Genomic DNA, 12683 nt, shown 5'->3' on the forward strand with positions numbered 1-12683 from the left:
TCCTCTCTGGAGGGGAAGGGCATGCTGTCTCCATGGTGCCGTAAACACATTCTCAGTGGAGCTGTCCGGTGCCTTCAACATGGAGTTCGATCTACGAGAATATTTCCAGGTGGTCTTCGAGGACAAGCTGCTGGTGTGAGCACAAGATCTACAACTGTGGATCGCATTCCTCAGTTTATATTACACTTTCCTGTCTGGGCTTTCTCTGTTACCCCAGCACTATGTGTATTATCTCTTTATCTCCGGAGATGTACCCAACATAATACATCCCCCCATCTATCTGCAGTTCTTCATCATATTGTTTAGCAGCTGCAGAGAAATTTTAGATTTTATTAGAGAATCACCCCAGCGTCCCTCGTTTACCTCTAGGATAAAAAGAACCATCTATCCACCTCTATATATGAGCTTATAGTTATATGTACCTGTTATTTTAATATATCTCGATCCGTGTCTCACTAGGGTGTAAAAATGTCTATCTCTAATATTATGTTCACTGCCTGAAGTTGCAAAGGGAGGAGAGAAGGTCACTCTGCCGGCTCATGTTATGCTATTACAATATGTTAACAAAACAGTCTGTAGTTATTCCATTCTGCTATTGTGCATAATTCAGTTGTTTCTCAAGTGAAGCTCACCTGGCATTATTCCTCAGTAAATATATATATATGTATGTGTGTGTGTGTGTGTGTGTGTTATCTGCTAGTTTATAGCACTATTATTTTGTGTCACAAAATTAACATGCATCTAAGACAATCTTTGCCCCCTATGCACAACTAATAATCATGGTGATGGTGGCCCTTTAAACACCATTAACATATGGAGAATTGGATCTGTTACATTTATCATTTTTAAATTCTACTTTTTTTTAAATGGGATATATCAGCTCTAAGTATACAAATATCTAGCATTGGAAATAAACATACATATTTGAACACCGGTACTTTAAATTAACATCTCATCTATCTATTTGTATTAGTCAAAATAATTTGATTTTAAATGTCCTCTTTCCATGTGTAGACAGAAATACAGATGCTAACTGCTCATGAAAATACACACTCTGGAACCTTCCCTTGCCACAAATTTTATTATAGTCTCTTTGCCAGTACATTCACTATATACTGTTATTTGAAATAGGCGAATGCCAGATCGGGAGGATGATTTCTTGACACCAGCTACACGGCTTCTAGAGAAAAAGCGAGAAATGATTGAAGTTGAACAAGCTTTAAGCACCCAAAAAGAGGTGAATCCCAAATCTCTTTCCTCCACATGCACACAAAGGGCTAGATTTACTAAGCTGCGGGTTTGAAAAAGTGGGGATGTTGCCTATAGCAACCAATCAGATTCTGGCTTTCATATATTTAGTACCTTCTACAAAATGACAGCTAGAATCTGATTGGTTGCTATAGGCAACATCCCCACTTTTTCAAACCCGCAGCTTAGTAAATCTAGCCCAAAGAGCCTGTCTCTTTTACCATACCAATATATTTTTGTTTATATTTAGACATTATAGATACATTTAAGTCTGTCTTATATTGTGTTTATATAACATAATAGTTACCTGGTGATTTCCCTATGTGAAATTTATGACATGATTAGGTTGTAGTTCTGTCTTATAGATGTTATGTGTTCAAACACTACAGTTTCCAGTATTGGTCTCTTCTGCAGCCTTACAACCTCTCCTGTGACAAGTCTGCACCTCTCTCCTGCTGTGTAAACAGTATACTCTGCATCCTAATAACCCCGAGCATCCCCCCAATTTGTTATTTAAAATAATTGAATTCAGCATAGTGTATTTCACCCCTGATTAATTTCTGCTTTATTAGTAGAGATTGTACATCCCCGGAGTTTGTAAAAATAAGAAAAACCTTTTCCTGACTATGTATAAAAAGCTAAATCTGTAATAAGCATATGAATATCACGGTCCATTTATAAATGTCATATAGAGTAGAAAATTGCACTTCTTTTTGTTCACTACCCTTACAATTAACCCTGGATTATCCTTAGTATAGTGCTGGATTTCAAACAAACATTTGTCAAAATTAAGTAACATGTTGATATAGAAAAAATTGCTTATATGTTGCTAACTTAATATTTTCCTACAGTACATTAGATCTCAAACCTAAATTTCAGACCACATGCACCTGAATTATTTTCATACTGTGGTCATAAAAAATACATAGATCACATTTTTTGTAGGTGTTAGTAGTGGCTATAATTATGCAACTACCTACTGCTGTGTGTGTTATATAGTGTGCCACTCTATGCTGTTGTTTAATACCGCTGTTAATAACCTGAGACATTTTAGAATGTTGAATGATCAGAGGTTAATTTCTTAAAAACAAAGTACAGATGATTTCATCATAGAGCAATCCGACATAGAGACACCATGCTATTTAACAAGTTGTCTTGAGGAATGATGAAGCGAGAAGTTAATTATCCTCATACGGGATGAGTACATCTCCTTTGGGAAGGACAAGAGCATTCAAATCTTTCTTAAATATCTGGGAAAAGATGTTGTAGTTTCCATAATAGCCCTGTAGCAGTCTCGTACAGGTGTATTGTTGACCCTTCTATGTGAATGCAAACTGACTGTCAGAATGGAAAGGAATACTTTATTCCAACCACAATTATTGATCACTGTAAGGTCCTGGATATTATTGATCACTCTAAGGCCAAACCTGTATGTATCCTTTCCTGGATTCTTACTTGGGAATATGGGTAGGTAGAAACCCCACTGAAAAAGTAAGGCACAGAGTACATTTAAATATAAATATTTTCCAGTGCTTTGCCTCCCTGGTATTTTGCCAGTGCAATAAAATATTTTACAATAGCCTGGAATTAGGCTGGGGCCGTATTCACTAGGCGCCTATTTATTTATTCACCCTTTTCATTGTTACCTGCTCTTTATATTTTTGTCTTTTTTCACCTGGTTTGGTGGGATGCGGATACCCTTATGAGTTCCTCCCCACTATCTAGGAGTGGTGGTGTGGCCCTGAGGTTCCTCCCCCCCGCCGCTGGACCCTCTGTACTCCCCCCTGGGGGCAGGGGGGGCAGAAGATTCAGTGCCCTGGAGAAAACGTAGGCAAAACAGGGCAGCCTGGCAGACTGATGGACCTTTTGGGGTCGGGGAATCCTCTTTCAAGGAGGACCTTAAGTTCTGCACCCATCTGCACTTTTTTGTGTTTTTATGCACTTTTTTGAAGCACCTGGGTGGCAGAAAGCACCTATCCTATAATTAGTTATCTTCACAGGGCTTGTTATGAATGTGTAATAGCTCATTAGTGTGTTGTGTTCACAAATGAGGAGACATATGAGCCAGAATCTATTTTGTCCACTTCCCCCATATTACTGACCTTAAACAGAACATTTAGTATGGAAAACAGCAGTCTTTCTCTGGTAGTCTTGATTGCCCCCCACAAAACCATATCTCCATTATACTCCCTAGAGATAGATGGAACACCCTCTGATTCCATACTGTGTTTGTACCTCTCTTCTCTATTGCAGGAGTTTCAGATGAAGGCGGAGAGTCTACAGCAGCGTCGTACTGAGTTGGAGCACAAGGAAGAGAAGCTCAAGGATTCCTTGTTCAAATTTGATAAGTTCCTCAAGGTACATTGAGCTAGACACCACAAGATGCTGTCAATTTGATGGAGTAACTTTCCTCAGTGTAACACGTATAATCTTTTTTTTTGTTGTTACCTGACTATAATTGCTGTGGGGCCTACTTTAGAATATGTAGCTTTTGTATAAATTGGTATACTATTGTAGTTGCATCATTGCTATGTTTGAGAAAATATGAGCACAAAAGGTTGAATTGTATTATTGGACTAATGCATGACACTGAAGGTTCAAGATGGGGAGATATATTTTGAAAGTAAACTTTAGTAGATCCAACTCAGAAAAAGGGAGAAAGGGGGAGAGAAATAAGTATTAAATAATTAATGGTGAATCACTCCAAGATTCCGCAATATGGCATTTGGAAGCACTGCAGAAATGGAAAATAAATTTCATTACATTTTAAATATCTGTCTACGCCAATCATAGGGAGGAGTAGAAGAAAATATTCAGGTGACTGTGGTACAGTGACTCGAAACTCAACCAGAATCTGAATTAATCTATTTTAATTTCTGTGTTGTCGCTTAACACTAAAAGCATGTTCTTTAGCTATCACAGGATCAAAACTGTGTGTACCACAAAGAATGAAGATTCTAAATTACATATGAACTGTACACATGATAATTCCCTACTTAAATACCTTAATAGGATGTTGTTTTGCTCATTAATTTGTCCGTTCTGGTAATTTAGCATGCTGGTTTTCATTAACATCATTTAGTTATTCATATAGATGAAATTGCCTGCTTTTTTGTTGACATGCTAATTGAATGTTGAAGCAGATGGTGCCACATTTTGCTTACTGTGTGTCAACCCTTAAAGCAAGTTACAGCAATATTCTAAATGACTAAATATATATATATATATATATATATATATATATATATATATATATATATATATATATCAATATCAGTCAGGTCCATAAATATTGGGACATTGACACAATTCTCATATTTTGGGCTCTATACACCACCACAATGGATTTGAAATGAAACAAACAAGATGTGCTTTACCTGCAGACTTTGTAGGAAGTAAAACGGTTTCTATATGTGCCTCCCACTTTTTAAGGGACCAAAAGTAATGGGACAATCGACTCCAAAGCTATTTCATGGACATGTGTGGGCTATTCCCTCGTTATTTCATCATTAATTAAGCAGGAAAAAGCTCTGGAGTTGATTCTAGAGGGCATAGTCAATTCTCTGGAAGTCCCGCCGCGTAAAAACTACTACCGTTATTACGTTAGTAGTTAGCTGGATTTCAGCTCGCAGCTCCCTGAGCTCCCGTAGTAACGTTTTTTCAGCGCAATAATGGTAATAGTGCGCGGACCGCAGGATTTTTGGCGTTTCCGCCGACAATTGAATACACCCCTAGGTGTGACATTTGCATTTGGAATCTGTTGCTGTCGACTCTCAATATGAGATCCAAAGAGCTGTCACCATCAGTGAAGCAAGCCATCATTAGGCTGAAAAATCAAAACAAACCCATCAGAGAGATAGCAAAAACATTAGGTGTGGCCAAATCAACTGTTTGGAACATTCTTAAAAAGAAAGAACTCACCGGAGAACTCAACAACACCAAGAGACCCGGAAGACCACGGAAAACAACTGTGGTGGATGACAGAAGAATTTGTTCCCTGGTGAAGAAAAACCCCTTCACAACAGTTGGCCAAATCAAGAACTCTCTCCAGGAAGTAGGTGTATATGTGTCAAAGTCAACAATCAAGAGAAGACTTCACAAAAGTGAATATAGAGGGTTCACCACAAGATGTAAATCATTTGTGATCCACAAAAACAGGAAGACCAGATTAGAGTTTGGCCAACAACATCTAAAAAAACCATTACAGTTCTGGAACAACATTCTATGGACAGATGAGACAAAGATCAACTTGTACCAGAGTGATGGGAAGAGAAGAGTATGGAGAAGGAAAGGAACTGCTCATGATCCAAAACATACCACCTCATCAGTGAAGCATGGTGGTGGTAGTGTCATGGCTTGGGCATGTATGGCTGCCAATGGAACTGGTTCCCTTGTATTTATTGATGATGTGACTGCTGACAAAAGCAGCCGGATGAATTCTAAAGTGTTTCGGGCAATATTATCTGCTCATATTCAGTCAAATGCTTCAGAACTCATTGGACGACGCTTCACAGTGCAAATGGACAATGACCCGAAGCATACTGCAAAAGCAACCAAAGAGTTTTTTAAGGCTAAAAAGTGGAATGTTATGCAATGGCCAAGTCAATCACCTGACCTGAATCCGATTGAGCATGCATTTCACTTGATGAAGACAAAACTGAGAGAAAATGCCCCAAGAACAAGCAGGAACTGAAGACATTTGCAGTAGAGGCCTGGCAGAGCATCACCAGGGATGAAACCCAACGTCTGGTGATGTCTATGCGTTCGAGACTTCAGGCTGTAATTGACTGCAAAGGATTTGCAACAATGTATTAAAAAGTGAACTTTTGATGTAGGATTGTTTAGTTTGTCCCATTACTTTTGGTCCCTTAAAAAGTGGGAGGCACATATAGAGACCGTTGTAATTCCTACACCGTTCACCTGATTTGGATGTAAATTCCCTCAAATCAAAGCTGAAAGTCTGCAGTTAAAGCACATGTTGTTTGTTTCATTTCAAATCCATTGTGGTGGTGTATAGAGCCCAAAATATGAGAATTGTGTCGATGTCCCGATATTTATGGACCTGACTGTATGTATGTAGTACAGTTCTGTCCCCATGCATACTATCGCATGTTTTCCAAGTAAGCCTGAGCAAAGCTTTCAAACCCTTCTAATAGGGGGTTGGCTGTAAGGATGTGAGCATGTTCTACATCACAAACAGCATGACCTTACACTCATACATGTTGTATGGAATGTTAAGTGCTGACCGTTCTTGAATATCTGAGTTTAATACCACTAACTTTACAGACTCCACCACAGAAACATCCTAGGTGGCCATCTTACCTTCCCATGCCTCCTGGAATAGGTCAAGTTGTCCCAGAACTGTACGGACATATAGTAAATCGAAGGCCAAGAAACTAGTAGACTCCTTGTGGCACCTCCTGAAAAGTAAACAGGAGGTGTGGTAGGTACCCCCCCCCCTTCCTTCGGATGATATAAATGTCCATAGCATCTACTTAAGAGTCCCATTGAAACACTCGAACAGTACCTTATTCTGTGCATGTTAAGCGTTGATATGGCGTTGCCTTTTTCCGCACTTTGCACAAAGATATAAGACCAGTTCACTCTATTAAATATTCCTAGCAGCGTGTTCATTATCTTATCCGCAATTATCCCAGCCCCAGCCTCAGGATGTCATGGTGCCTAATTCAGTATGTGAGGCTTTGGTTCTTCCCTGCAGAGACCTACTATATCCACAACCAGTCACTCAGGACATGAGGGGGGTTTCAGCACTGGGCGCCCAGCATGCATCAGGGGACTTACAGTAAGTTTGGACGTCATCCAGTATTTTTGACAGAAAGATTTCTAGGTCAGATACTTCAGTGTTCTGTCTCTCCATCTGACATTTATTGTGTGTGAATCACCTATGTGACAACTAGTTGAACGTGACAGGCCTATTCGCTATCAAATGCCTGGATATTTTGTACATTAGCCCTTTACTCCAATTCACACTTCCCACCTCCATCGTGAAAAGGTCACTGCCAGGTTCTTGCTGACAAGGAACGGAGTGCTGAGCTTCACTGAATTCACTCCTCTGACCCGCATCACTACTAGCTTGTAACATTATAAATAAGGATCTGTCATATTAGGGCTATAAGAGTCTGTCAAGAATGGGTCACTCAGTCACAGACATTTCATGGTCATTGTCATTACTCACTGCTGGAGCTGGCTTCCTTCTAGGGATAAGAGCATCATAATGAATACCCCACATGATCAGGTTGACTGAATACAACATCTCTCCAGAGGTTAAGAGCTTGCAGAGTAGTCTGGATGGACTGTCAGCTTGAATCTTTTTTGACAACAATGTAATGGATCACTGCAGTGATTGAGGACCTCAGGTCCCTTAGTACTTCTCTCAGTATGGGTCCAACTTGAACCGGCTGCAGGTGACCCCACAAGTTTTGTGGTAGCTTTTTTACCACACAATGGACTCACTGAGTCACTTCTATGTCAGACTACATTAGCCTTACTTGAGTGTGAACAGTCTGTTTTCTCACCTCCACTAGTAAGGCAAGCAACTCAGGCTCCAGATCTTTGATTAGAGGCTTGGGTCAGTTCATCCTCAGGTGGCTCATCTTCCCGCAGCCGTAACACTTACTCAACAACCTGGACTCCAGTGTGTCAGGCGCCGCTCTCACACCATGCCAGGTGTCGGGAGCGGATGTCTAGTCCGCCGGTACCTCCGGGTTCGCAGCCGCGCATGCGCAGTGCGCGTGTCCTGTTGCTAGGCAATGGGACACCTTTTCTCCGTTATATCAGCGGTCAGGAGCACCTGCCCGCCACAGGTTCAATTAGGGCTAGTGCCCTACTATATATAGCCCCTCCTTTTCCTCATCCAGTGCCAGAGTATTGGTTTCAACTTTCTCCAGCGATGTATCCTGTTCCCATATTCTAGTGACCTTTTGTGTTTGACCTCTGGCTTGTTTCTGACCATTCTCTGCTCCACGATTTGGCTTCTTCGTTTATTGGATTCTGACCTTTGGCTTTCCTCTTGACCATTCTTCTGGATCACCCTTGTGTACCGCGTTTGGCTACGACCCGGACCGTACGACTACTCCTGCAATCTCCCACTGCACTGTTAACTAGCTTAAAGGACCGCGACCTGCATGCCCCACGCAGCTAAGCCCATACCTCCTTGCGGGGGTCCCTGGTAAATACCGGGGGTACGTTAGACTCCGCACCTTCCTGCCTAGTAGAGTCAATACCAGTCAGCGGCATCTCCAAGTCCGATCGTGACACAGTGGTCTCAGCTTCCAGGAATATGACAGACCAGTGGTTGGCTAGAAATGCTCAGGTATGTGGGTATTTGCTTGGGGGTGGTGAATGTAAGAGAGGTGTTTTACTGCTGGTACAGTCCTTTACGACTGGCTTCCAGACTGGCACTTCTGTCAGCATGGTCGAGCATCCAGATACTGGTCTGTTAATTAGGTAGCCTCTCTCCAACTGGAAGTCTCTTGGTCCAGCACCCATTTATTCACCTCAAGTATGCAAATTACATTGATACTGTTCTCTGCCAAACAATTCCTTGTTATGGTCATGGGCAGCAGATCCATCTACTTATCTTACCAGGAGCTGCCGCAGTTGATTAGAATACTCCTCCTCATGATGTTGCTGATGATGCTGTCCAATTTGCATATTTTAGCCTGTAACCTTCCCTCTCACTTTTTGGTTCTATTCTACCATGTCTTGAAATGTCTCCTTAATCTTTCTATCCACATCTCTTCTCCCCACAACCCCAACTTGAGAATATCCAGGGGCAGCACATATAGAAAATCTGCTGCGAATATCAGTAAAGGCAGCATCTCCAATAACTTAACTCTAGTACTATAAACATCATCTGACTTATGCAGATCCTGAGGACACTTTGCACTAGAACTGGGAGAGGTACAAACTGAAATTCATTTTAAAATATAAGAGATTAATTATTCTCCAAAGTAAAAAGAAAACCTGAAAGAAAAATATAGTAAGGTTTTAGTTTTGACGTATTACATGGTAAAGGCTGTACACAATGAGTCATCCTTGGGCAGATGGTGACAGGCACAGATGTGTCAGTCCCCTTCACTTTCACATCTTCACCCTCAGTAGTGTTTGTTTAATCCTCTGTTCAGCTACACAGTTCTGATTTTAATGAAAATGAAATGAGTGACAACAATTGCCTTGACCCTTTTAAAAAGCAAAGTGGAGATAAGTTTCAAAAAGAAGGGGACATAAGCATTAGTTGGGAGAAGTGGGTAAAGGAATCCGGGCTTGGAAGGCGAGGGGCCTCTATGAGCTATTAGCCTAGTGTGGCCTGTAGCTTTAATTAGGACCTGGACCCAACATTACCACTATGGTCCTCTCCTGAAAACTCTAATGTTATGAGTTTTACATGAGGCTTTTACTCCGTCCACAAATATGACTTATAGTAGGTATGAACCATGAGAAAAATGCCTGCACTTGCTGTATCTGCAAAGCAGCTTGCTGTAACTTTCACATGGCTGATATATATCTGAAGTGTGATCATCCGCGATAGGTTGGTGACATTTTATGCAGATCCTGTTCTTAGATTATCTATTTCTTTTTGCACCTGCTCTATGCGGTGAAGAAAATATGAGAAAAATTTGTGTGTAAATTTAACAGCTAATTGAATAGCCAATTAGCTTGTCATTTTGCTTAGACCAAAGCCCTTACTTGCTCATAGACCACTCAAGGCAGTGGGATATACATAACAAGTATCTCAGAGCCTCATTTTACTTCATATAAATCTATAGCAGAGGCCACACATACAGTGGCTTTCAAATGTATTCAACCTCTGAAACTGTCAACAGATTTGTCTTATTACAAATTACACTAAGGGGTATATTTACTAAACTGTGGGTTTGAAAAAGTGGAGATGTTGCCTATAGCAACCGATCATATTCTAGCTATCATTTTGTAGAATGTACTAAATAAATGATAATTAGAATCTAATTGGTTGCTATAGGCAACATCTCCACTTTTTCAAACCTATAGTTTAGTAAATATACCTCTAAAGCTACACACTACACAATGACTGCAGATGCGATTTCTGTAACGATTTTATCAGCGACTTAGCATGCCGATTCATGTGTACACGCCTACACGATTTACCTTCAGATCTGAGGTCTTCATCTCTCATAATCATCGTGACTCTGCACACTCTATAGAGATCTGCCTACACTGTTGGTCATGAGTGCATACATCATTGATTGGGATTTTTAGGAAGTTTATAAAACCAAATCAAACAATACGATGTGCTTTGGTATGATAAAACATGATCATGGAAGCTTACACGCTAATGCGATATCTTCTCAGACTGTCATTTATCATGTGATCGGTATGATAACTGGATGAAAACCTATAGGGCCTGATTCATCAAGGCATGTATCTGTCGATTTTGAGCTTTTTGTACAAAATCACTCTGCGCATATCCAGAACCGGGACATATGCCAGTAAAAGCAGCCTATGATTTCAGGGAGTGAATGCGCACGTCCTTTTTCTGCCGTATATCTTTCTCGAGCTACAGGCTAGTCTAAATCCTTAAAACTAGAGAAGACTTTCTTGTATGCATGCTATAACATGTGTTTGCAAACAGGAGCAACTGTAAAAATTTATTTTATGTTCAGTAGACATTAAAAACATCCTAATAAATGTATTTCATGGGGAAGGGGGTATTGAAAACTTTTTTTTACTGCTTTATCATTAATGGCTTTATTATTAACTGGTGGCATTAATTCAATATATCTTCTATTTTCTGTGTGTTCTTTTGAGAATGTATAATCCACATAGGTATTGGATGTACTGTGCAGAGTCTTGTGTAATAGAGTCCGGCAGACCTACACCCGAATTCAAGCGCACGTATCTTCACATCTGTGCCTTGAGGAATTCGGCAGTGCACAGACCCGACTTGCGTGCGCTTTAAAACAAACAAAAGTTGCGCTCAGTATGCATGCCATGATGAATCATGCCCATAGTGTGTACCCAGCTTTACACAGATTATTCCAGACAGTAGCGAACCAGTAGGCTCTTGGGTGCATATTTAATTAGCTTTTCCGAACCGCAACATTGAGGATTTCCGTGCGCACCCTGTAGGGTTGTTAAGGGAAATCTGCGATGTTGCAGTACCGTAATGTCACTAAACACTCACAGCCACATGTAATCACTGGTGGGAAAGCTAATTGAATATCCACCATAGAGTAAATTTTCAAACTCATAATGAATTGTTTGTCTGTAGATGAACGAACGAAGATCAAAGAGCATTCTAAGAAAATTATAGATAAAGTTATAGACATGCACAAGATGCTTTACAATAATATTCAAATGCTTGGATATCCCAGTGAGCACTGTTGGCTCAATTGTGAGGAAATTGAAGTTGCGTCAAACCACCCAGGCACTGCTTAGACAAGGCCATCCCTCAAAACTTAACGTCAGAGCAAGAGCAAGAAGGAGACTTGTGAGGGAAGCCACAGAGAGGACAATTATCACTCTGAAGGAGCTACAGAGTTCAGTGGCTGAGACTGAAGTGAAGTTGCACCAGTCAACCATATCACAAGCTCTGCATACATGTCTGGCCTGTAGGGAAGGTGGCTAGAAAGAAGCCATTACTGAAGAAAAACTACAGCAAAACATGTCTGGAGGTTGCCAGAAAACATCAGACTGACACAGCTAAAATATGAAATTAGGTTTCCTGGTCAGATGGGACATAAATGTAGCTTTTTTTACCCCAATTCAAAACCCGATGTGTGGCGCAAACATAGCAATGCCCATTCCACAGCAAATTCCATCCCAACAGTGAGGTATGGGGATGGCAGCATCATGTTGTGGGGATGTTTTTCCTCTGGGCATCTTGGTAAAGTTGAAGGACAGATGCAGGGAGATACTCCAGGACAACCTGCTTCAGTCTGCTAGAACACTAAAGCTTGGGAGAAAGTGTCACCTTTCAGCAGGACAATGATCCCAAGAACAAGGCCAGAGCAACACTGGCATGATTATAGAACAACAAAGTGAATGTTCTACAATAGGTGAGTCAAAGTCCAGATCTCAATCCAATTGAGAATCTGTGGAACTATTTGAAATTTGCAGACGACAAGTGTCGTCCAACTAACCTGAATAACCTGGAGCAAATCTGCAAGGAAGAATGGTAATAAATCACTTCCAAACAGTGAGCAAACCCGGGGGTAAATGTATCAAGCTGAGGGTTTTTTCGGTGGGTTTAAAAAACCAATCAGATTCTAGCTATCATTTATTTAATACACTCTACAAAATGATAGCTAGAATCTGATTGGTTGCTATAGGCAACATCTCCACTTTTCAAACTTGCTGGAAAACTCTCAGCTTGATACATTTACCTCCTGGTGTAAACTTATCCCAACAGACTTAAAGCTGTTATTGCAGCAAAA

At 40.6% G+C, this 12683-nt stretch overlaps 1 protein-coding gene across 1 annotated transcript in view; it reads left to right on the forward strand.

Annotated features, from left to right (window-relative positions):
- The window catches only part of CFAP73 (cilia and flagella associated protein 73), a 24094-nt gene continuing 11411 nt past the window's right edge, over positions 1 to 12683 (forward strand). The window contains exons 1-3 of the mRNA XM_075213757.1: positions 1 to 135; positions 1132 to 1237; positions 3502 to 3606. Coding sequence (XP_075069858.1) covers positions 80 to 135; positions 1132 to 1237; positions 3502 to 3606 — 267 coding nt within the window. The 5' untranslated portion in view covers positions 1 to 79. The remainder of the gene's footprint in view (positions 136 to 1131; positions 1238 to 3501; positions 3607 to 12683) is intronic.

Source organism: Mixophyes fleayi, chromosome 1 (assembly GCF_038048845.1).
Source record: "Mixophyes fleayi isolate aMixFle1 chromosome 1, aMixFle1.hap1, whole genome shotgun sequence".
Taxonomy (NCBI): Eukaryota; Metazoa; Chordata; class Amphibia; order Anura; family Limnodynastidae; genus Mixophyes; species Mixophyes fleayi.